At 46.3% G+C, this 26,825-nt stretch overlaps 1 protein-coding gene across 1 annotated transcript in view; it reads right to left on the reverse strand.

Moving 5' to 3' along the window:
- Window positions 1–1,092: 1,092 nt before the first annotated feature.
- The window catches only part of Smyd3 (SET and MYND domain containing 3), a 564,623-nt gene continuing 538,890 nt past the window's right edge, over window positions 1,093–26,825 (reverse strand). The window contains exons 11-12 of the mRNA XM_021156846.2: window positions 16,476–16,584; window positions 1,093–1,858 (exon numbers count right to left, since the gene is read on the reverse strand). Of these exons, the coding sequence (XP_021012505.1) occupies window positions 1,757–1,858; window positions 16,476–16,584 (211 nt within the window). The 3' untranslated portion in view covers window positions 1,093–1,756. The remainder of the gene's footprint in view (window positions 1,859–16,475; window positions 16,585–26,825) is intronic.

Consider the following 26,825-nt stretch of genomic DNA (forward strand, 5'->3'; position numbering starts at 1 on the left):
CAAACCTAGAACCAGCTCCTTCTTGACAAACGTGCCCAAACCATAAAGGCTGTGTGACTCCCTCTTCAACAAAGTGTGCAGGGAAGGCAGACAGCCACATGCAAGAGAAGGAAACCGAACCTTTTCACGATGGATGGATCTCAGCTCACGATGGACCAAAGACCAAATGCAAGATCAAGCTGGGAACATGCATGGGAACACGTCAGTAAGAGCAATGGAGTATCAGAGAGGCCGGAATAAGCAATGGCTTTATGTGATTATAGAAGGGAGGGGATCAGAACCAAAGACAGACAAACAATTACACTGAAGTTCTGTACAGCACACAAAACAGCAGAGGAAAAGACAATCTATAGAACTAGAGAACTGTCTGCCAACCATCCTCCCAGTGAAGGAGTCATATCCACAATACAGAGTATATTTATAATAGGTAAGGAATTGAAAAGGCAAGAATCTGATTACAAAATGAACAACTGTTCCTAACAGTCACAAATACATGAGGCACAATCAATACCTTGGTCATCAGGGAAATCGAAACTATGATGAAATATCATGCACGCCAGTTAAAATGCAATTAAAGCCAAGAGCAAAGCAAGAAAAAAAACCAAAACCCATAACAAAGGCTGACGTGACCATGGAGCACAGGAACTCTCATACACTGTTGATGGGAACCTAAAGCCAAGGAGAGGATGGAGGAGGTTCATCTAAGAAGTTAAAAGAGTACCACCATGGGACCCAGCCATGCCACTTGTAGGTGTACATCAAAGGGAAATTAAACCCCAAACATACTTGCCTGACATGTCTACTATGAAGCCATTCATAATCGCCAAGGCTGCAGTTACTGTAGGTGCTCGGCAACATGTACCAAGTACATACAAATAATGGGCTATTACTCAGCCATAAAGAAGAGTGAAGCTCTGTCAGCTGCAGCAGAATGGACAGAACTTGAGGAAATTATACAAAGAGAAATAAGGGGGGGGGGGACAGAGACAAGTACTGCGCTTTCCCTCTCAAGTGTAAGAGTCAGGAGGTGTGTGTGTGTGTATGTGTAATGGTGAACCATGGAGGCAGGAAAACAAACGGAGGCCAGAGTTTCTCAGTGACAACTGGGTGCCATGTGTGTGTATTCAGATATAGAAATATCACAGTGAACCATGTTAATAAATACAATTAAGACATCTCAATAAAGATAAAAGTACAATAAAAATCTTCTTGATATACACTTGTGTTTAGAAGTGAACTTTAAATTATGTGAAAATTATGACTTTTATCCATTTATTTCTATATACACACACAGAGGAAACTTGAACATATTCTACCCTATTTTTGTTCAGTTTCTGGAACAGGGTCTCTCTACAAGGCTATGGCTGTCTTGTAATTCGCTGTGTAGACAAAACTGGCCTCGGACTCATGGAGATCCACCGGCCTCTGCCTCTGCCTCTCAAGGGCTGCCTGGGATTCCATTCTTCTTTTGGAAAGCTCCTGTTTCCAAGGTTGACATCTTAACCATCAAAACCCCCTGAGAATAGGCAAAGCCAAGTCGCCAGTGGCATTTTGGACTCGTCTTTTTTTATTTATTGTAATGGTTCTGCTCTATCACGAGTAAGACGCCTCACGACATGCCATGGAAACACATTTACCCACATAAACACATCGGCGATTTCTACAGGAGGTCCACACAGCAAACACCACAGAGCGTGTGACCTCAGTAAGGCGTTCGATGGAGGGCGTGCCACCTTCCCCGTCCTTCTGGGGGTCCTTAGGAGGCTCGTATGTTGGCATCACATTCTTCCAGGAGAAGAATCAAATCTTCAATCAGGCTGTGCTCTCGGCCGTGGGTCACTTTCATAATGTCAAAGGCCTAAGGAGAAAGGACAGGTGACTGATTAATGCCTCAAAACAGACAGGTCCCTCTCTGGCTTCTCACAGTTTCCCAAAGGCCTAGGAGTCCTGTGGCCCACAGGCAAGCAACCAGTCTTTAAGGAGTAGGCAGCACTGTGGTTGACAAAGCCACAATACAGGTGGCATGGGTGCTACCTGGGTGTTTAGAAGGTGGACTCCACACTGGGCATCCTGGGGCGGACATGATCTTCAGTGACTATACTGATACACAGGGTTAGGTGGCCAGTGGGGGGTTTTAGTCATTCTCACTAAGGCCATTATGTTGAGCAAAAGAAGAAATGATGTGCTGCTTCCCCCAACAACAGGCTTTAAATCTTTTTATTTTGTGTTGGGGGCTGGGGGGATATGCCTGTGTCGAGGTGTGCTTATGGGGGTCAGAGGACAAATGAGGGAGCCGGTTCTCTCCTACCCTGTGGGTTCCAGAGATAGACCACCGGCTGCCATTTTGGTGGCAAGCTCTCTCACATGCTGGGTTGTCTCGCTAGCCCATGGTAATTCTTTTCTTGCATCTTATTCTCACCTCCAGGTTCTTAATGACTATATACAACACGTGTATCTTTAACATTCTCCTCCAGGGATATGCTAGCATGGTGTTGACATTTTGACAGTCCCTTCCTTAGGCTTCCATGCTCAGCCTGTTACTAAGTCTTGACATTCAACCTCTAGAACTTAAAAAAAAAAAAAAAATGGATGGAGCTTGTGAATCCTCCAGGACGAGAGCACAGCAGAAATAAAGTTAGCAACCTAGAGGCAGGAAGTCTCTGCTTTCGTCACTAGCATTTGCTCCTGGGACAGCAGCTTCCAAACCCCGAGAAAGCCCAAGCTAGATGCTGAGGCCACATGTGGGCAGCTGTGGGTGACTAACTCCTAGAGAGGCTTTAGATGACCTCAGCATCCAAGCAGAAGCCAGCCAGGCACTGTGGAAAAGCTGGAGACCCATTCCTGCTGTCTTAGGATTTTACTGCTGTGAACAGACACCATGACTAAGGCAACTCTTATATGAACAACATTTAATTGGGGCTGGCTTACAGGTTCAGAGGTTCAGGCCATTATCATCAAGGCAGGCATGGCGCTACAGGAGCTAAGAGCTCTACATCTTGTTCTGAAAGCAACTAGCAGAAGGCTGGCTTACAGTCTGCTAGGACAAGGGTTTTAAAGCTCACACCCACAGTGACACACCTACTCTAACAAGGCCACACCTCCTAATAGCGCCACTCCCTGGGCCAAGCATATGCAAACCACCACACCTGCTGTGTTCAATCCCAATTCCTGGCTCAGAACTGTGAACATAATCTTATTGTTCTTCACTCTCCTGAGTCTTTGAATGGTTTGCTATGGAGAGATGAATGACCTGAGCAGGAGCGCCATGCACTATTCAATGGGAGGCAGGATGTGAAGAGGGGAGGGAATCCAAAGCTACTGTATCCGGTGTGACTGTGCTCTAAAGACCCTTTACAGTGTGGTACTGGTGGCTGTGAAGCACCAGGCAGTGGGTTCCAGGACAACCTGATACCCCACACACCCCACTGAGGACAGGCGCAGTAACTCTCAGAAATCACAGCCATTGTCTACTATTTGGTGCTAATCTAAGGTCAGCATGATTCACCCTGCACAGGTGTGGACAGCTCTGCTGCGACTGTGGATATTATTTTATAAACCACTCTTGAAGAGTTAGGTCACTTCCAGCTGACTTACATTATGGTACGACACAGATCTTTCAGTCTATGGGTTCGCTCCTGGTGCTATTGTTTTCGTTGTGTGTGCGTGTGTTTCTTTTACTTTTACGCTGCTAGGCATTTGTTGGGATAAATCCTCCTGGCTGCAGGGATTTTGGAGCTAGAAAGCACCGAGTGGTCTCACAGTGAGACCCCTCTGTCCACACTACATTCATCAAGTCAGACGCCCTCACCTCTACAGAGAGGAAGACTGAAGGCAGGGCGAGAAAGCTTTAGACTGGTGGCTGCTGTCAGCCTGTGCTCCTGGCTTCTCTTCGGGTTTCTGTAAAGGTGTTCTCTGTCTGATTGTCTATCTGCCTGCCTGTCTCTCCCTCAATCAATCTCTCTTTCTCTCTCCCTTCCTCCTTCCCTCCCTCCCTCCTTCTCTCAACCTGTGTGTATGTGTTTGTGTGTGTGCATGTTGGAGGGGCAGAAGATGTGGCTATAGCTAGATGTTAGGAGAAAAAGAAAATTGAAAGTAGTCTGTCTACTGTCTGTCTGCCTGCCTGCCTGCTGTCTATCTCTGTCTCTCTCTGCCTTTCTCCCTCAACCTGTGTGTGTGTGTGTGTGTGGTGTGGCAGAGAAGCAGGAGATAGGGTTACAGATCAATGTTGGGAAAAAATAAAAGGACATTTGAAAATGGCTCTGGACTGACACTGGCAGTCAGGCACACAGGAGAGGCCAGGACAGATGCAGGGAACTTATTTCTTGTTAATCTGCACAGGTCTGTCCTGCAGTGACTGCACACATATCCCAAGGCAGGGCTTGCTGGAATAGAGGGGAAGAGCAGGAGCTGCCCCACCTTGCAGGCAGCCAGGCTCTGGGAGAAGATTAGAGAGCAACATCTGCTGACTCATGTTTTATTCTCTTTTCCCTGCTCCGCCCTGGGTCGTCTGCTGCGCTGGACATTCCGGGGTCTGAGACAGGGACCCGTATGATGGGGTCACTACAGAGGATTCTGGATCAGAGAGAACCTTCATGGCAAGTTCTCTGCCTTGAACGCCACTGCATCTATCTGGTCCCTTTCTACTTACCTAGGGCTGGCTGTGCTTGTGATTTGCTGAGGATAAATGTTCTCTGCTAGAGCCCCTGCATCTTGACTTGAGAAAGGGCTCAGCTGCCACAGCGCCCTCTGCTGGCTTGTTCTCACAGCTCCTAAGCAGAGAAGCTTTGTCTGATGGCTGTGTTTCAGGGGTTCTCCACCTAGAGAGGGACCTGGGCCTCTCTGTAACTTGACCGACAGCCTAATGACAATGCCAGCTTCTTGTCACCCTGGCAGTGGAAGGCTGATCTGTGTTTCCCCAAGCATGTGTGTAGAAATAAAAGCTTAGTTACAATTAATAAACAAGATTTTCTCTGAGTGATAGTCATATACAGAAGAGAAATTGAGAATAAGAAAAAAAAAAAAAGACTGGTAAGTCTGCCAGAGACTTCCATGTGTCTGAAGGTGTCAGTGATTTGACATGAACGGGCAGGCCTGGTGATGGAGGACGAGATCTGGTTCTGGAATGGGATGCCACTGGTGTCTGTCATGGTCCTGGGGCAAATATGTGCCTGGGATGGAAGGGAGCCCTGAATGGGCTCGGGTCAACCCTTTAGCTCAGCTGAAGGTGAGGACTGCCTCCTCGCCCCCGCAAACGAAGCTGCAGTAAATCTTGGGCAAGCCATAGCAATGGCAGCTGGGAACTGAGGCTCTCTGCCTTCAGCGCCTCCCAAATGCTATACATGTGCACGTCAGAGGGGACAATTCCAGTTTAATTTCCTGTAGTGGAGTATAAAACAGATTAAGGAAATTTAAACTGGAGCAGGCTTGGTTTGGGAAAAGCTTCTCTCTTTGCCATTAAATTTTATTTTTTAATGGTAGCATTTAAAAGGAGCCTGCATGCAGTCTCGCACAGAGGACTCATTTGAAGCCTCCAGCGGGATGTGCTACACCCCCGTTCGGGTTCCGAATCTTACACTGGAAATGGCAATGTAGACAGTCAGCTGCTTGAGAGGCAAAGGGCTCTCTGAGAAATAAAGAAAAGTCTCCCACGACACATTTCCATCTCATCACATCTTTAAAAAAAAAATAAATAAACGTAATTTTAGAATTGTGACCATGTATTAAATAGAATGAATGAGATCAAATTATGATTTAAAGCTGGAAAAAATGTGGCTTTCTTATTAATTTTTAATATAAATATATTAAGTTTATCAAGGATCTCATATGCTTTCTGCTGTGAGCCTGGGGAATGCAATAAATGACTTCCCGGAGCATGATTTGAATATGGATATAAAAATCAGAAGGAAAAGAAGCAGATGATAAGAGCCTGTGTATCGGGTCACCACGGCGGGACATGGATGAGAGTTTCCTTCTTCTGCCCATCCCAAGATGAAAGCCCTGTGTGGGCTAGGGGAGGTGGACGTGGCATTCAGTAGGGGACATCAAGCAAAGCTGTGCCCACAGGCGGCTCCAGAGCCACTGATTGTGGCAAGCAGCAGGAAACACCAACGTCTCTGAGGCCCCATGTGAGCTCAGAAGCTTCCCTGCAGACCCCACACCACTCTACACCATCCAAGACCCACTCTAAGTGTCAGGTACCCTGAGGGCTACGCTCCAGGGAGGCTAAATATCCTTGGAGGGATCACCTGTTTACTCATGTACGCTACATTGACAGGCAGCTCCAGGGACTAGGTCAGGGCCCTTGCTGTGGGAGGGACTCTGGCCTTGTCAGACAGCTTATGCCTATGAAATCATCACAGAGAAAGCAGTCTGGTGGGGTGCCCACAGGAGGGGGTTCCAGACATGGTCAGTGGCAGAAACCAGACCAGAAAGAGCTGTTGTTGTTGGGGATGGAGTGACGGCCCTGGGGTTAAGAACCCTGAACTATTATTCTTGCAGAAGACACCAGTGCCATTCCCAGCACCCATAAATCAGCCCACAACTGCCTGTAACTCCAGTTTCAGGAGATTTAGTGCCTTTCTCTGACCCCCATGGGCCCTGCACACATATGGTTCACACACATACATTCAGGCAAAATGCACACCCATGTGCACACACACATTATTGTGTTATTATCTTTAATCTGTCAACATTTAAAAATACTTACTTATTTTATATGTCGAGTGTTTCGCCGGCATGCATGTGTGTACACCTCCATGTTTACCTAGTTCCTTTAGAAGCCAGGGGAGGGCAATGATCCCCTAGAGCTGGAGTTACAGGCAGTGTAAGGTACCATGTGAGTGTTGGGAATCAACCTGCAAGAGCAGTGAATGTTCTTAACTGTGAGCAATCTCTCCAGGACCAACCCAATCAATATTAACACGGTGCCAGAGACTCTGAAGGAGTTGTACTTTCCCAAGACCTTGGTGTCATCGGACGAAAGCACAACTCTGGTTGCACTATACTGTGTGACATACCACACCAGACAGAGGTGGGGGGGGGTGGAGCCTTGATTTTGTTTCCAAGTACTGTTATTGATTTCTAATTTGATTCTGCAGAGGCCAGAGCATTTATCTATCTCTTACACTTATGAACCATTCACATTAATTGATTATTTGACTAATGGCCCAGAATGTGTCCTGGGTTCTCCTGTGACATGTGTTCTTCACGTAAACACCACTAGTGGTAATGATAAATTCCCCTCTCTTTGTCGATATTCTGCCTGTTTGTTCTTATGAATTGCAGACACAGGCTTCACGTTTACCTATACTTGCGGTTTTCTGTTTTCTTTCAGGTCTACAGGTTTGGTTTGGTTCTGAGACAGAGTCTTGCTATGCTACCCAGACTGGCCTTGAATTTGCTAGGGTGGCCAGTCTGGTCTCCAACTAGTAATCCTCCTGCCTCAGGCTCCATGGCAGAGCTGTACCAAGTTTTGTCTGTACTGTTTGAAACTGTGTGCTTTGATGCAGCTATGTTTAGTGTTGCATCTTGTGGGTAGACTAACTACATTTCCATTGTAGGTCCTTCATCTCTAGTAAGAAGTCTACTCATGATATTAACATAGCCACTGAAACTATTTTTTGATTATATTTTCATGATGTATCATCTCTTTTTACTTTCAGTCTATCCATAGCATTATATTTACAGAGTCTCTTATATATAGCACATACTGGGTTACTTTCAAATACATCTGCTCTACTAACTTTTGCCTTTCAGGGTATTTACAGCAGCGGTTCTCAACCTTCCTGATGCTGGGACCCTTTAGTACAGTTCCTCATGTTGTGGTGCCCCCCCCCCAAACATAAGATTATTTTTGTTGCTACTTCATAACTGTAATTTTGCTACTTTTATGAATTGCAATGCAAATATCTGTATTTTCTGATGGTCTTAGGCAATCCCTGTGAAAGGGTTGTTTGACTCCCAAAGGGGCCATGACCCCTATGACCCATAGGTTGAGAACTGTTGATTTAGATCATTTATATAGACATATATATTTATATATATATTTATATAGACATTTATATTTACAATGTAATTAATACTACATTAGTTTTACATTTTATTTTTTGTTTGTTCTTTCTACCTGTTTTGGTGTGTCTTTTTTTTTTTTTTTTTTGGAATCCCCTTGTTTTGCCATATCCTTTTTAACATGTCATTTAAAGGTCTATTTATTTATGTAAGTTCTTGTGTAGTCTAGGCTGGCCTTGAACTTGCTATGTAGGTAAGAATGACCTTGACCTTGCCATCCTGCTGCCTCTACCTCCCCAGCACTGAGATTACAGGAGAGTACCACCACACTCATGTAATGAGATGCTAGAAATCAAAGCCCTGGCCTTGTGTGAGCCTCACAATCTCGCTACCAACCTGAGCCACATGGCCTTTCCACCCTGTAGTGCCTTTGAGTACATTCCTTTACATGGCGTTTAAGAAGTGGTTGTTTTAGACCACCCCTCCTTCCTCATTATAGTCCACTGGTATCTTCACTTTTACCAGTTGGAATCACAGAGAGCGACGTCCCTTCTATCTTTACCCCCAACCCCAAATCTAAGTATCCAGCTATTTCACCACAGACTTCTAGAACCACCTCAGCCAGTGTCTGACTTCCTTCAACTGTCAACATGGAACACTGAAGAGAAGGAAATTCTCCTCATTCAGACTTTTGCTTATTGTAGCCTTTCTTCCTGATGCTTCAAGATTTCTTCCTGTGTTATTTTTGTTTTGTTTTAGAGGCGTTGGGGTGGCAATGTTTTAGGTGAGGCCTGATGGTGCCAAGTTCTTTTCGTTTTCCTACAGCTGTGAAGAGCTTGGTTTCCTTTCCAGGGCTTGAACGATGCTTTTGCTGAGTTTGGGTTTGGGGACTAACAACTCCTTTCCCCAGATAACTTGAAGACAAGGTGCTATGCGGTGGGGTTTCTGGTTCAGGTGGTTCTTCCCCTCTCAGCAAGGGATCATTTCATTCTCTGCTACGCTGAGGATTTGTTTTGGGTTTCATTTTTATTTGAGTAATGAATCTGGGCGAGAATGTCTTCTGGTTTTAATTTGGGGGAGGGGAGCATTTACTTAGCTTTTTATCTCTTGCCAAATTCAGGTAGTTTTCCATCACATAGGAAAACTATTACAATAATATATGTAATTCATATTTTCATATAGACTTTAAAAAACACTTTACCATGTTAGTTGGCTAGTTTTATGTCAACCTGATACAAGTTAGAATTATTTGGGAGCAGGAATCCTCAGTTGGGAAAATGGCCTCACCAGATTGGCCTGTGGGCAAGCCTGTGGGGCATTTTCTTCATGGATGACTGATGTGGGAGGCCATTGTGGGTCCTGAGTTGTATAAGGAAGCAAACTGAGCAATCCAGGAAGAGCAAGTCGGAGCAATTGGCTTCTGCTCCAACTTCTGCCCAGGTTCCTGCATTGAACTTACAAGCTGTAAGTGGAATAAACCTTGCCTCTCCAAGTTGCTTTTGGCTGTGGCATTTTGTCACAGCACTAACTGAGAGGACTATCCTTAGATGCACAGGAACATCCACGCTACTGGGCAACCGTGTCTGCTGTCCACGTGCAGAACATCTGCATCATGCCGTGCTGAAAGGGTGTCCCTGCTACACAGTGCGCGAGCACCTACCTATGCCTTCCCTCAGATCCTGATAACCACCACCCTGCCTTCTGCTGTGAGCAGCCATTCTAGGTGCCTCACACATACAGAATCCCACAGCACATGCCTGTTGTATTGAATTGGGGTAATACCTCCAGAGTTCATCAGGGCGTAGCATGTGGGAGAGCTTCACTCCTTTCAGGGCTGAGTAGTATGCTTTTGTGTGTCTCTGCTTACCTTTTGCTCCATTGGCAGGTGGCCTTCTGATGCATAATGCTTAGAGTTAAGATGAAGTCCATTTGTCGACCACTAGGTCTTGAACTTCCGGGCTTTTGTTGTTATAGTCAAGAAATCGTTGCTAATCTCAGTATCTTGACGGTTTCCCTCTTTTGTTTTGATCTGTTTGTAGTCTGAGCTGTTATGTTTCCGATATCTGGATCCATTTGGGGTATTTTCTGTATATGGTTAGGTGAGTCTCACATCAGTCTTTGCATACGGACACCAGTCTCTCTGACACCATGTGCTGAGGTAACCATCCTTACCTTATTAAATGGTGCTGTTGAAAATTGCTTTTCCATGTGTGTGAGGCTCTACTGCATTTTTTTTTTATTGTATATGCATTGGTCTATGTATCCATCTCTATACTAGTAGCATATGAGTTTGATTACTATCGCTTTATGGTAAGTTTTGAAACTGGGAATTAGAATTCTCCAACTTAGTTCTTTTTAAAGATTCATCTTGGCTATTTTGCTGGGGCAAAGTCTCTTGGGTTTCCATGTGAATTTAAGATTGATTTTTCTGTTTTGCAAAAAAACAAAACAAAACCAAACCCACAATTGGCTTTTGATGGGAATGTATATACTACTTTGAGAGATGTTTACATCTTCAGTTTTTTGATCCACAGCACAAGATGTCACTTTATATTTTGATGTCTTTCTTTCATCACTTTGGTTAATTTCCAAGCATTTTATCATCTTACAAATGGAAGAATTCAATTTCCTATTCAAATGACTTATGAATGTTGATCTTAGATGGTACTAATTTGCTAACTGATTTATTAGTTATAATACTTTATATTATATGTTCTGTGTGTGCATTTTACACATAAAATTTTGTCATCTGCTTAGTTTTTCTTTTCTAGCTTTGATGCCTCTAATATTGTTTCAAGTATTTTTTTATATTTACCATTTCTCTTCTCTCTCTGGGAGTTGAATGTGAGAAAGCTAACATCACTAGTCATCAGTCCCCGGGTCCCCAAGGCCATGTTCAATTTGACTTTTATTATGGTTTTCTCCCTGTGCAATTGGCACTGAGTTTCTCTCTCCTCACTTGCTTCCTGAATTTATTGGCTCTCAGGTTTCTGTGTGTTCCGTCACACCTTTCTCTCTTCACGAGACTTACTATGATTCTTGTTTGTTGCAAAAGTGTTTATAATTACTCACTGAAGCAGCATCTTGACAAAGGCCGTTGTGACATCACTGTCAAATGAGTCTAATGCATTGACTCTCTCAAAGCTGGTATCCGTTGATCGATTATAAAGATTAAGACTGGTTCTTTGTATGGTGAATGGTTTTCAACTAAAATATAGACATTTTGGGAATCTGGATTTTATGCAAACCTTGTTCGAGCTGGCTGACCCTGACATCACTCTAAAAGGGGGAGTAAGGATGACACCTGGCTGGTGACAGCCAGAGGCACAAGTCCAGGTTTCCCATTCAGCTCCTTGCTACTACTGGGTTTAGACTCTTTGATAGGGACATTTGTGCTTGTTTTCTTTAAGACAGTTTAGTCACTATGCATCATTTTTTCTTTACTTTGTCTTTTAAAATATTTGATATTAAAAAGTGGTGTATGTGTGTGTGTAAATTCATGCACACGTGCACTCCACGCACATGTGTGCTGATACCCACGGAAGTCAGAAGAGGGTGTTAGGATTCTCTGAAGCTAAGTTACAAGAGGTTGGATGCCTCCTAAAGGGGGTGTTAGGAACTGAACTTAGGTCCTCTGGAAGAACAGCAGGCACTTTCAAACGCTGAGCCATCTCTCTAGCCCTTTCTCCTCTCTTTCTTGTTTAAAAACGCACACCTGATGTTACTATTTCCTACTGGAATTCAGTCGGCGACATTCATAAGTACCAGAGCCAGGGGGCTCTCATGGCACCAGCGGCACTTACAGCCTATCGTGTCTTCATATCTCTTGCCCTCTTTTCTTCCTTCCCACTGACCCACATGCCAAGTTGTGACATCACGTGTAGGTGGGCTAAACGTGCTCAAAGAGTCTTAGGCACTGAGGGCTTCTATCCAAGACTGTATGTTCACTTTCCTCTGGTGAGGCAGGGGCCCTGATCAGAATCTTGAATGTGAACATGAATACGGAGATTAAAAACTACCGTAGAGGGCTAGGAAACGGGAAGAGTAAAATTGCATGCTCTGGCTGTTGAGAGGGGCTGGGACGCAGGGTGCAGACTGGATCAGAGACCAGCTCATTTGTGCTGTGGGATCTGCCAGGATGAGTGGGTGTAACCGACAAGTGCACAAGGGTGAAGGGAGCGACTTTCAGAACCCTACACCTGAACTTCCTGTCTGAGACCAGGAAAAGCCAAATAGATCCTCAACGTGAGAGGAGAAGAAACAGTGAACCTGGATCTGGGTTGTAAAAAAGTTACTCAGGCAAAGGAAGGCTGACTGTAACACAGCTCCCGCTGGCCAAATACCATGAGTAAAGGAACCAGCCTGGGACCCAGGTCAGGGAGGCTACAGCAAACGATCCCATGGGAAAGTCTTCTCCATGATACCTGGCTGAGCAAGGTTGTCCTTGATGGCCTACAAGTCAAATTAGTAACGGAAGCCTTCCAAGAGACAGGGCAAGAGACGAGAGTAGAGAAAGCACTGTGCAGGGAGGGGCTGCAGGACTGACTGCCCCGTGGCAATCCCGGGAAAAGCATTTCAGCTGAGAGGCGAGGAGAGAGAAGCAAAGGACATCAGAGCTGGACGAACAGGGGTCCTTCTGCAGGGTCCTAACAATCTGTGAACACATTCCTGCACCTGTTTCTGAAGGTCATTTCTGCTTCATGCTTAGGCTTTGAAATCCCTATTCTCAGGCTTTACCCAGGGCATACATCAAAAGAGGGTAGCTGTTACAAAGGGGGAAGCACATGGCCTCCTTCCTGCTGTTCCAGTTGCTTGAATGCTGAGGAAACTCGGGAGAAAAACTTTTTGCTGGAAGACCCCAGCCTGCACCTGCACTCAGAGGCCACGAATGTTCTCGAAGTGCTGTGTTGGTTTGGGTTGAGTCATCTGCTAGGAAGTTGTCATGAGAAGGAGGTCTGCTGCAGACATGACTCAAAGAACAGGCCCTGCTGGGGCTTCTAACGTTCTTCATTAAGAAATTCAGGCCACTCCAGTGTGACTTTGTTTGGTGGATGGCATATGTGTCTGTGTTTGGTGCCATTGGGGGACACATAAGATATATCAGTCCCTTGAGGAAGTCCCACTCCCTTTGGGGGTCACACCCCAAGATGAAGGATGTAGTGCCTCAAAGGGAAGACCATGTTGTAACCCCAAACAGTAAACATAATTAATAAAGTTCTCAGTCAACAGGAACAGTCTTCCAATGCTTGAGACTGGCAGGCACACCCTTAACACTGCCCCCAACCACTTCGGTAAACTCTATAGAAGAGTTATCCTCTGGAAAATAAAGTCATAATTGGAGAGTCTAAGTGCCCTGCTTCAAGTTACAAAGCTACATGGTTGGACTAGAATCTGAGCTTGTGACCCCAAACCCAGCACTCCCCGATGCTCTACCATGTTGCCAGGGAGCATATCTGCTCCTGAATTACTCCTAAGAATGTATGAGAGGCTTGGAGATTTGTTTAATGTCAAACAGTGTTTGAAATAAGCCCAGGACTTGGCTAGAGTCAAACAGGCGCCTTGGGTGAGAGCATGTTTTAAAGTCCGGCAGACAGCTGTATGTCACCCCAGGACAGTCTTCACTTGCTTGGCACTCGTACCGGGGCTTACATCTGGTACCAGGAGGAGGGCATGCTGGGCAGATTTCCAACAGAAGCTTCAGGGTGATGTGTGGTAAGCTCACAAGATGAGGGCAGGGAGACAGAGGACAGTTTCCACTTCAATAGACTAAGGGCAAGAGGTGTCACGGGCCACATGACAAGCATCAGAGGGTCCTGGTCATGGCCTGCATCTTCCACAAAAGCCACACCACCCATAGGCCCACACCGTGTCATCTAAGGGTTGTCTTTGCAGCTGAGGGTGTTTGATGCCCAGGTTGAAGCTCTACAAAGAAGGCAGGGATTCAGTCCCCGGCCAAGTGTGGAAGGGAGCCAAACTTGCTCTCATAGTCCCCCCACTAGGTAGGCCCTGTTGAAGTAGGTGTGACTTTATTGGAGTAGATGTGACCTTGTTGGGGTAGGTTTGGCCTTGTTGGAGTAGGTGTAGCCTTGTTGGAATAGGTGTGTCACTGTGGGTGTGGGCTTTAAGACCCTCATCCTAGCTTCCTGGAAGCCAGTATTCTGCTAGCAGCCTTCAGATGAAGCTGTAGAGCTCTCAGCTCCTCCTGCGCCATGCCTACCTGGATGCTGCCATGCTCCCTCCTTGATGATAATAGACTGAAACTCTGAACCTGTACGCCAACCCCAATGAACTGTTGTTGTCCTTAAAGAGTTGCCTTAGTCATGGTGTCTGTTCACAGCAGTAAAACCCTAGCTAAGACACCCACCTTTCTTCTAAAATCATATTCGGGAATTCAACTAGGCTTGAAGGCAATTCTAGATGCTGTGTTTCCAGAAAGCATCTTCTACTTAAATGAGACAGTTGAGAGAAGGGAGGAGCCTTGCATCTCAGTGTAGATTATAAAACCTTTTCACATGTTTGTCTCCTCCAGTAAACTGAAAGGACAGTATTACTGGGTCTTACTCAGAGTAGCAGCAGCATTTAATCAACAACTCGTGGTGAATTAAGCAGAATATATCAGAACTGGCTGTGTCTTGAGGAGAGGTTTTTGCACATATCCACCTTGACGTTTCATTTTCCAAACAGGACTAGAAACACTTCTCTTGCTTTTGATATATTACAATTTTTTAACTTAAACCTTCACAGAGCAGAACATGGTAAGTGTCATTTGTCTCGATGGATGGACTGGTTGTCATGTACTTGACCAGATAAGAGAAGGGGCAGCCTTCGTGAGACTGCAGGAGGTTGTCCTAACATTCATTTGGGGAAGATGCAGGAGAAAGAGAAAGAAGAGATGCGGACCTTCAGGAAGCCCCAGTTGTTCCCACTGGCTGATGGCTGCTGTCAATTAGAGACAATGTGGCTAGTGTTCTATACAAGTTGGCGTTAGAAATCCTTTAGGCATTTATCACCTTTCTTGTCCCTTTAGACACTCCCTGGGAAGCCTCACTGCAGTGCTTGATCATTCTACCACAACTCTCTGACACAAGAGTATTGGGGCCCAGAAGACCCTCTTCAGGTATCAAAGGCTCCCCGAGAAAGCCTATAGTCTAGGTCTCCTATGACCCACCAGTACAGGGGCCAGATAGGCACATGACTGCCATGTCACAGCAAGAGGACGTTCTGAAGTGTGGGAAGGTTAGGCCAGGAGAGCCCTGGGCTGCTCCAGGCAGAGAGACTCCTTAAGAGGGTGGAACTACGTGCCCCATTCGCAAAGTAACCAGCACTAACCCAGGCCCTCCATTTCATTTTCCAAAACGCACTGCTAAGATTGTATTGACCTCTCTTGCTCCTTCCCTTCCCATTTCTCCAACAACAAATACATTTTTGGGATTTTGCCTGATGCTGAACTAGTTATAAGGATGACAGTGATGAGTTCCAGGCTGCTGGGGTTGGGAAGGGTACCCCCCAACACACACACACACACACACACACACACACACACACTAAAATGTTGAATGTTCTCCACTGGCAGCACTTGCAAAGAGTTGTAAGAACCCAGATAACAAAAACACTGGAGCTGAGCCCTGAAGGACCAGTAGAGTTCTGAGCTGGGAAGTACATTTAAGGTAGAGGAAATGGCTTTGTAAAGACCTCAGAGTTAGAGAGTCAGTATTGACAAGAGCCTGCCCTGGCAGTGGGGAGGGGAAGGGGGAGTGATCCAGAGACTACAGACGGATGGGCAGGTCTCACCTCCCGCAAGAAGAGACACTGTGCTCAGAGGATGTGGGGAAAGGGTGATTTTTGAGCACATGTGTACTGGTGTTCTGAGACTCACACCGGAGTGACTGTTAAAATTGTAATGATCAGGGGTCTGGGGAATAGTTGGGTAGGTTAAGCGTTTGTCATGTGAGCATGAGGACCTGAGTTCGAGCCCTAGGACCCGTGTTAGAAGCTGGGGCTAGAGGAGCAGACCTGTAATTCCCAGTGCTGGGAGAGTGGAGATAGTCAGGTCTCTGATGCGCATTGGGGAAGTCAGTCTAGCCTAATCAGTGAGCTTCAAGCCAGCAAGATCCCGTGTCTCCCCAAATAAAGTGAATGGCTCTTGAGGAATGATACCTAGTTGATCTCTGGCCTCTTCATGCATGTGCACACGCCTGCACACACATGTGCATGCCCAGCACGCATAATAAATAAGCAGGTTGAGTCTATACTGACAGTGTAGAACAAATATCATTTGGGTACATTTATCCCACAGAAATTGGCAACTGTTACAAATGTTTTTAGAGACGGCTGTTAAACATTTACCAGCACACTTGGGCATGTATGCGCTCACACACTAAAAGCAGAGCTTAGCAATCACCGAGTAGAGGCCTGGCAAGAGCCAAAGGAAGGTACGCCGCGCCGAACCCAAGTCTTGGCACACTCACCAGCCTCAGATTCTTCATGGCTTGGGGGAACATGCCTTGATGGAGCTGCAGCTTGCCAACTTTCATCACTTGCACACCTCTGACGGGATGGCTTCCAGGGAAAAAAATCCTGGAAGAGACCAAAAGGCAATCAGTGCCGGACGGTAGTGACGGTAGTTCTCACCCTCACGGTCAGTATTTCACTGGAAGACCAGGACACAGGGGAAGAGCTGCCGGTGACTGCTAATGAGCTCCTGAAGGGAAATCAGCTTGTGATCTAGAAGCCAATATGGAGACGAGATGATATATAACCCTCCTTCAGATCCCCAGAATACCTCCTGCATTTAGGGCAGGGTGAAGAGCCATCCATCTGGCCCTGTGCATTTACATGGAGAGAATGTTGCACTGCGTTCTGGAGTATGGGTCTGCTCCTGGTCCTCTTCCATGAAGCTGCAACATCAGCCCAGCTTCATCAGTATGTATTTGTAGAATAAATGAAAGAGATATGCTACATGGGGACATTTAATCATGGGCTGCCCAGGCTCACAGACAAAGAACAGCTCAAGCAGGGAGGGCACAGGGCTCAAATTATCTAAGAGATGTCACCAAGATGGCCATGTGACCATCCATCCAGGCAGGTGGCTCGCTCCTCTGGAGGAGAGGCACTGGGGGCCTGCCTGGATACTTTCAATATACATTTGCTGGCTAGAGGGATGGGCATTTCTATTGATTCCAAAGAGATGCTGCCACACATCTGCTGCAAAGCCCCTCGACTGAATCTTGGTTGTAGAGCCCATCGTGGTCCACCTTTCCTACAGCACCTGTGTGCTTACTTTCTCTCACCAGTGGTTAAGGTGCCCACTCTGTAGCGTGTTCCCATGGTAGCCAGCACACAGAAGGAACACGACTCATTCTTGAGACCTTTCACATTGTCCTGTTTTTGTCCCCCCCACCCCCTGCCCCATTTCTGTAATAAAATATCCTGGCAAAAGTAACTTAAAGGAGAAAGGGTTTATTTGACTGACAGTTCCAGGCGACAGCCCATTGTGGCAGGGATTTGTAGTGGCAGGAGTTTAAGAGAATTGGCAATGCTATGCCCATCCACAGTCAGAAGAGGAGAGTATTAAATCATACATGCTAATGTTCAGCTGGCCCTCTCTAATCTGGTCCAGGGAGATGACCCTGCCCATTATTAAGAGGTCTTCTTCCCACATCAACACAGTCAAGACAATTACCCTCAGACCTTCTCAGAGGCTAACCTTTAGGCATCCTCATACAGGTGTGCCCAGAGGCCTATCTCCTACCTATCAAGTTGCCAATTAATACTATCATAGGCATATAGCATAGGAGGGATGTGGTGGTAGATTGGAGAATAAGGGCTCAATGCTGCATCGTTTCATTTTGGATCCCACACTATTGTCTCTTCTATCTCCTACAGGTTCCAGGACAGTGGTTCTCAACCTTCCTAATGCTGCAACCATTTAATACACTTCCTCATGTTGTAGAGACCCCCAAACATGGAGCTATTGTCATTGCTACTTCATAACTGTGATTTTGCTACTGTTATGAACTGTAATGCAAATATTTGGGGGAGATAGAGGTCTGCCAAAGGGGTTCTGACTCACAGGTTGAGAACTGCTGCTCTAAGCAAATACTGAGCTTCCGATGCCCATGCAGGGTTATGGTCAGACTCGAGAGGCAAATACCACACTGGAAAGACATGAGCATTTCCATCAGGACCCAATGATCCCACTAGACACAGATAAATATTCATACAAGAGCAAAAATAACAATATGGGAAGGAGAGTGCTTTTGTGCCCTGTGCCCGAATCCTTCGAGCCATACATATTCAGTTCAAATTTGTTGACCAGAGTGGAGGGAGAAAGTGACACAGTGGTTGATGGAGAGAACAAACTGGTGGCTGGGTGGCTTGGAGAAATGGGGTAAGCTGGCTCCCAAGAACTTGGAATGGAAGGATGGGTAGGTATGTCTTTAGACAACCAGGGAGTACAACCAGGACATACTCCTGATGTGAAGACGGGAGGACCTGCCTTTGTCCCATGGCCACAGAGACAGTTCAGGTGCTTACCTAGATAATGCTAGCCCTGTGTGGCTCAGCTTCGGCTGCCCTTTAACTGAGCCCACTGAATCCATACTTAAGCCCTCCCGTGTAACAGATCTTCAGCACCCCACTCCTCTGATTCAGCTCCTCTCTGTGAAACGCAATATAGGAACCTATTCATTCATGCTCTTAAAAAGGAAGATTGCTGACCTGGGGGCAAGCACTGTGCCACGGGAGGCGGACCATGCCTCTTTAAAGACCCAGAAAGGGAGAAGGTGGAGAACAAAGCAGCAGACACCTGGGTCCCCAGGCTCCTTCATCTCTGATGTACGCTATGAGGTCAGTCACTTCACCTCTTGTCCCTTACAGAATGAACATCATTACGGAGTTGGATGGAAATGATTTCCCGATCCTCAGACAAAAGGCTTAAGTGCAGGATGCCATCATCAGAAGGTAATTGCCCCGGACACGTTCCCTGAAAAGCACACCTGGATTGGGGATTTTATTTTATTGCTGTGAATATGGTATAGTTAAATTTAAAGGCCAAAAAGTAATTTTATACTAATAATCTCTCTGCTAAGTGGGTGTCTGTCATGTCAGTGAGCAGAAGGGAAGAAAATCTGGTTCTGTGATAGCAGAGAAAGTGGTGCATAATTACGCCGTGACGGGTACCTGCCTCGGTCACGGGAAGATTAAAACCTGAGTGGAGGGTGAGCGGGAGGCTCCTATGGGAGGTGGGGGACGCCCACACACAACTTCAGTGCGCTGACTCTCAGTAAGAGGCTGCTGGAGACTTTTGTTCCTAGAGGCCTCCCAGCTGATATGTGGAATCAGACTCATGCTTGCTGGTTGGAGCAGCACCCCAAAGGAGTTCTGGGGAAGGCTCACGCCTGCTGGGTGGCCCACTTAGGATGTGGCCTTCCCATCAACCTGCAAAGGGAAGTAATGAGAGAATGGGGGAGTCTGCTGGTTTTCTTCACCTACTGGGTTATCAGATGTCAATCAGGGATGCACAGAGAACCTGAGGTGGAACCTGTTCTGGTGTGGAACAGGGAGCTGGGGTGTCAAAGCTAGGGGAGTCCAGTGTTTGCAGACCTCTGCACAAGTCCAAGGTGTATTCTTATCCTTGGCGAACACGGAGCCAAGTTGAAGAAATGAGGATTGAGTCACAACGCAAAGAGGAGCGTGGGTATCCCTCCCCACTCCCAACACAGGAGGTGGGACCACAGTGACTTGAGGAACTGCAAGAGTGGGCTGGTTTGGACTGAGGAGAGGATGGGATGTGGGGCATGGAAAGGGGTGGGTTATTCTACCGATAGTAGGGGAGGCTGGATGCAGATATGGAGGGGAGGTGCCCTCCGGCCAGGCTACCCACTGCAGATATATCTAGTTCCCAAGTCTTCCTATCAGGTGACACTCTATTGATGGAAAGGAAAATACATCACCAGGTAGGAAACACAGAGAAGTAGGGGCGGGGGCGAAAGGCCCAGGTGTCAAAGACAGTGGCTGCTGTCTCAAATCCTTAAAAAAGAAGGATCTGAGACAAACAAGGTCAGAGTTCATTCAACAGGATCTCGGGACCTGCTGGGAGACAGCAGTCACAGGTGACCCCACCCTCACCCCCGATTCAGAAACACCTCCACAAAGACACATATGAGAGTCATATAACACCACAACCATCTGACAGGGCAATTCTTCTTTCCATCGGGACAAGGCGAGCCATCTCATATCCCAGAAGGCTGGGCCTAGGATGGAAAAGCTGCCCTGGTGCTGTGTACATGGGGGCAATGCATCTGCACAGGGTGTGGGTGGCTGTGGAGAGGCGTGTATAGTAGCTTTAGTTCCACCAATAGGCACATATGGTCTTGCTGCTCTCAGGATTCAGCAGAGGCTGAGGGTCAGGGAATTGGACTACATGAGAATTCAAAAGGCACAAAGAGAAGCCTTCACTGGCAGGACCTTTGCTCTGTGCCCAGTGCTCTCCATTTGATAGAGCCACACTGACTCTGCCTCAGAGGTAGCAAAGCTTTGACATTTTACAGGGCAGGAAGAGACAGTGCTTGGGCTTGTTTGCAAAGCCTAAAGTCAAAGCATTTGCTGGTCCTAAAGTGAGAGCTTCACCTGCTTGTTGGAGTCGCATCTCCCAACGAATACACAGACCTAGCTGTATGGATGTTAGCTGAGAAATCTGGAATAGATGGGGCTTGGGAAAAAGAGGTTTGCAACTCCTGAAAAATCTAGTCTGGGGGAAAATGTATAGTCAGGCAAAGCTGGCAGAGGACAGGATGGTGGAGAATCTTCCAGTGGCAGGTTAGGCTGTCCCAAGATGAATGCACTGCCCAGTCACTGACATGGGAAACCAGACATTGAGTACTGTCTGAAGGGATATGGCTGAAATTGTTTTGCATTTACCTATACAGCATCCTTGCCAAACCAAACAGAAACCAACAAACCAGAACAGAATCTAATGGAGCTCATAAAATTAAATTCCATTTTATGGGAAACACGGGTGATAAAGGAATGCGTAGAAGCATCGGGCTAAGTTCAGGGTGTGGGAATCCACAGGACCTCGGCACCAGGTCCTTCACAGGTCACAGCAGGAAAAGAAAGAGATGGGGGTTGGGGGAGCAGCGTGGTGGGGATGGACAGTTGAGATTTAAAGAGACTTAAGAGATGTAACAAACACATAGGCCTGATGCATCCTGATTCAAGTAGGGGAGTAGTAAAAAAAGGCCCTTCTCAGATACTGAAGGAGATCTTAACACTGAAGCTGTAAGGAACTGTCCGCCTGTTTTATATTAAATGATGTAATGTCTGAGATGTGACTTAAATATCTTCAGCAGAATCCATTTTCCCAGCAATGGTGGGTTAGCTTGCTTTGGACTGACTCATGCTACAAACAAGGCAAAATGATGAAAATATTTTTGAGACCCCGTGTGAAGGTAAGACAGACCATGGAAGGAAGCTGTAGACTCCTAAAGACTCATGACTGTAGAAAAGACTGGAAGCTTGAGGGTGTGTACCTTGTGTGAGGAGCCACTTTGCCCTGGGATGCTTTGAAAAGAGAGCCAGGGCCAGGAAGGCCAAGTAGCTGAGCAACAGCTCCGGTGGCCTCAAGGACAAGGATGCTCAGCAACCTACACCGAGGACCCAAAAAGTAGGAGGTGTGAGAGTGAACCCCAGACTTTCCTCAGTGGCCCCCAAAGGGCTACAACCTCGGAATCGTGTAGTCGAGCGAGAACAGAGTGGCCCCTACCCAGGACGAGTCACTTAATATATGCCTTGCCTGAATTAAGGTGATCTGTTTTTGCCTTGATGGCTAGCAGCAAAGAGATACTTCTGTGAGTAGCACAGCGCCATGCAAAGCCCCGTCATCTCTTTAATTTCTCTGTACAATGCTCTGTGTCCAGCAGAACTATAACCAGGTGCCGGAGAAGGGAACTGTCAGAAAACTGAGAGAAAGGAAACGCAGATGTGAAACAGAACTTTTGTACTACAATATTTAGGTTCCGAGAGACTTTTGAAAGAACTATAATAAGCCAGGTGTGGTGGTGTACACCTTTAATCTCAATACTCAAGAGGCAGAGGCAGGGGGATCTCTGTGAGTATGAGGCCATTCTGGTCTACAGAGCTAGATTCAGGACAGCCAGGGCTATGCAGAGAGACCCTGTCTAAAAAAAAAAAAAAAAAAAAAAAAGTATGTTTGAAAATTTAAATAACAAGAAAGAATATTAGCAAAGATCAAAATCACATAAAAACTGGCAATAGAAACTCTGGAAGTGATAATGCAATAATTTAAGCTAAGATTACTCCTGGCTCTGGGTCTTGAACTGGAAGCAGGCCAGAGGAGTGTATTTATCGTCATTCATAGAAGGGGAATGCAGGCTAGCTGGAATCTCACAGGAGAGAACGGAGAAGTGGGCAGAGCAAGGTCTGATACATCAACCCTAAGAAACCTCACAAATATTAAATGACAGCAAGACATAGATTCAAATCCACAGCACCATGAGGACAATTCACCAATTCAAGAGCTGGGAGGGAAGATGGTGGCCATCCCAGAAGCCTTTGGAGTGCAAGTCATATACCCTGAAGAAGTGCGGCACATGTGCTATATAAAAACGAGCATTTAGACAATACCACCCCAAAGACATTTCTCATTATTTTGTGAGTTTGATAACTTGGCATCAAAAGCAGTTATTAAAACTCTACCTTTTACAAAGAAGAAAAGAGGGGAGAGAGGGAGGGAGGGAGGAGCAGAGCCCTGTCACCACATCAAGTCTCCAAGGGTGCTGGGGTTTTATGACATTCTGAACCTTAAATGGAAAGGCAGACACAATGAGAGAGGCGGACTTCACGCTCTTCCAGACACTGACCCTGCAGCTAAAAGGCAGAAGCTGCAGCTTGCCCTCAACCCTGAGAGACTTGGCTTCAGGACTCAGCAAGCACCATGGGGACCAGGGACGAGGCTCTCTGAGAAGTCACAGACTCCTCCTCTGCTCCCCAGGCTCTGTATAATGTAAAGCAGCTGTTGTATGGAACTTATTTATGCCTGTGTGACAGGGAAGCTTTGATTTGTAACAAATAAAATTTTTTGTTGTCCCCTACCCCCAACAGGAAAGAGCCGGAGAGGAAAGACAGACCACACTGCCCAATGACCTCATGTAACCCATACTGTTAGCCCAGAAAGCTACTAATCCCCAAGTGGATTGACCCTGCCCCGTGTCCCCTCCACCCACAACTCCAACAGTGGCGAGGAGTTCAGCTGTGATTCCTGCTCATGCCTCAAACCCCTGATTCCCTGTGTCTGTGACATGTGCTACCAGTGTCCCACGCAGCACAGAAGGTCCAATGTGTCTCTGTCGCCTCTGTGCCCTTGCCTTAGTATGAGAACGTTCACAGAGCCCTCACTGTAACTAGACCTGACAACATTACAATGAAGACTTTCTTGGGTTTCTTTTACTCCGTAAAATTAGTAAGCGGGACCATTTTTGCGCACAAAAATAATACATCTCACATTTCATGTTTCTCACACCTTGCCCAAAAGGTGGGGGCTTTCTTTTACCTCACAGTTCTGATGATTAGGAACCGTATGGGTAGGATCCACTGTTGAGATGACTCTCTAATTAGATACTGAGAACCCGAAAAATCTTTTTATTTAATCTAAACGGAAGAGACTTATCTGGGGAAGCTGTAAATTAGAACGAAGGAGACAGAGACCTGGGCTGAAGCAGCTCAGTAACTCTGTCACATCACCTTTGCCCAGGTATAAAAAAGTGACAGGCCAGGCCTGGGAATGCGTGCAACAATGTTCAAACACAAATGCCTGCATTCTTAGGGCTGATAAGTATGTGGTAGGTAGTTTGTAAGACGTGGGAAATCACTTGACATTGCCACAGAGTTAGAGAGAGAAGGGGGAGGGGAAGGGGCATGGGAAGGGGGAGGGGGAGGCGGAGAGGGAGGGAGGGAGGGAGGGAGGGAGAGAGAGAGAGAGAGAGAGAGAGAGAGAGAGAGAGAGAGAGAGAGAGAGAGAGAGAGAGAATGAATGATCATTGTGTAAGAGGGGGCAGAAAGACTGTAGGAACCAGAGGTGACATCTGAATCAAAACACCATTTGCCAGGTCCCACAGGGCCACTGCTGCACATATGAGCTCAGTGGCTGTTTAACTGCAGGCTCCAGACCTGTGCAAAAGCAAACCAACCAAGCCTTAGCGCAGAAAGGGGAAAGGCTCACAAGGTCCCACCGCTTGCCCAGGAGCTACTGGCAAGTGATGGCTGCCGGTGGAGTGAGTTTTCTTCAGGGATGTGATCCTGGAGTGCTTACCCATATTCCAGCAGACAGTCCCACACCCGTGCTCACAGAAGCTCACGTAAAGTGGCCTCAACGGGTTTAAAACCAGAGCTCGTGAGGTGGGGAGGAGCTTGGGGGTGGGGTGAATTGGAGAGAAATTGGAAGTGGGGAATAGAGGGATGGATTGGATCAAAACATATTGTATGCATGCATAAGATTCTCAAATTAAAAAAAAAAAAGAGGGAATTTGGGGGCTGGAGAGATGGCTCAGCAGTTGAGAGCAATGACTACTTTTTCAGGTCTTGAGTTCAATTCCCAGCAACCACATGGTGGCTCACAACCATCTGTGAGGGGATCTGATGCCATCTTCTGGTGGGTCTGAAGACAGCTACAGTGCATTCACATACATAAAATAAATAAATAATTCTTTTTTCTTTTTAAAGGAATTTCAAAAGATAAAACAAAACAGACAAATAAAAATAGAAATTAGCAAGTCTTCCCAAGGATCTGGGATTTGATATTTCTTTATAGAACATGAACGGAGAGCCAAGAGCCCACTGCTCTGTCTGTATTTGTGTGGGGTTAAACCACCTCGAATGTGCTCCCTGTCTCACCAAATGTACTGGTTTCCTCTCCCCTTGGCCAAACCTGCTCCTCCTATCCCCCATCCCCACCCACTAACACCGTGACACAAAGCAGGAAAACTGCCCCACAAACCGATGGATTCCCCCAGCAAACAGGATGGCATTTCAATTCACCTTAGTAGCTTTCTGGTTAATACTCCAAACTAATGGTGGCAGGATGGTCCTTTGTCTGTCCTTTGCAGGTTTCAGATCTTATGGTGCCATTTTAAGATATGAAATGTCTGAGGAATGTCTGTAAATGTTTTTAAAAGACCAACCATGATAACGAATTACACAGTGACTGTAAACTATTAAATTCTGAAGTAAACATGGGAAGGGGAGGTTTACCAGGACCTCTTCCCTAGTTCTCTACCCTGTTCTTCCTTATTATACTGGCAACAACAAAGGCCACTCTGAGGTCGAGCATAACCACAGAAGCCCTTGGGATCTGAACACCCACACGACTGTACCGCTCTGACATCACTTTCTATGGAAGAGCTTGTGAGCAGAGTTTGAATGTTTGTTTTCTGGGATTTTAGAAAATGTTTATTTGAATCTATTCAAATTTGTGAAACTTTGCGTTCTGGTTCAGGTCTGAGAGCAGGTTAGGGACCACACTTACTCCTTCTTGGAAAATGATGTAAAATGTGGAAGTCTGTTATATATGCAGTAAGTGCTAGGAGACAGTAGTAGAGGGATTCCCTAAGAAGCAAGTAGGATGGTAAGATTGTGTGGCTGACAGAGAGAAGAGCAAGTCTGCCAAACCCAATGGGATCTAACAGGAAACCCTCCCTGATCAGCAGTGGGCAGGAATCAATAGCTGGGATACATATGGACAACCCTCTGTGCTGTGATGCTGAGTGAAAGAAAAAGGCAGATGCGAGTTTGCATTGTGTGCTGGCACGTTTTATGTTAACGTGACAAAAGTTAGAGTCATCTGAGAAAAGGGGATCTCAGGTAAGAAAACTCATCTTTAAGACGGGGATTAGGCAAGCCTACAAGGCATTTTCTTAATTAGGGATTGATGGAAGAGGGCTCAGCCCATTGTGGGTGGTGCTATCCCTGGGCTGGTCCTATAAGAAAGAGGCTGAGCAAGCCAGGGGAAGCAAGCCAGTAAGCAGCACCCTCCCTGGCCTCTGCATGAGCTCCTGCCTCCAGGTTCCTGCCCTGCTTGTGTTCCTGGGCTGACTTCCTGGGGTCATGATCCTCCCCATGTTTGCTTAGGTCACGGTGTTGCAGCCCAGGAACAGTAACCCTAAGTTCCACATTGTATGATTACATCACATGAAGTTCCTGGAAAGAACTCTGCATCTGTGCAGCTGCCTAGAGCTGGATCAGGCAGCAGGTACCAACTACAAACAAATAGTACAGATTTAGGGTACACAACACAATGATTCAATACCTGTACATGATGTAATGAAGAAATAAAAAGAACACCCCTATATCCTCCGACACTTAGCATCTATATGTCAGGAACCATCAAGGTCTTCTGGCTGTCTTGGAAAAGAGCACACGTGGTCATATTTAGTTTACATGAAGTCTAGTAATTCAGGAACCAAGAACTAATGACTCCTTTCTTATTGTGTATTGATCCTCACTTTCCTAACCTATCTCTCCTCCTTTCCTTTCTACTCTCTGATGAGCACCAGTCTGCCGTTTTCTTCTATGGGACGAACTTACTACAGTCACAGTCTGATCCTAAGCAGCACGAGTAGTTTTTTTTTTTTATTCATTTATTTTTATTTTTTTTATTAGGTATTTTCCTCAATTACATTTCCAATGCTATCCAAAAAGTCCCCAATACACTCCCCCCCAGTCCCCCACCCACCACCCCCACCCCTTGGCCCTGGCATTCCCCTGTACTGGGGCATATAAAGTTGGCAAGTCCAATGGGCCTC

Source organism: Mus caroli, chromosome 1 (genome assembly GCF_900094665.2).
Source record: "Mus caroli chromosome 1, CAROLI_EIJ_v1.1, whole genome shotgun sequence".
NCBI lineage: Eukaryota > Metazoa > Chordata > Mammalia > Rodentia > Muridae > Mus > Mus caroli.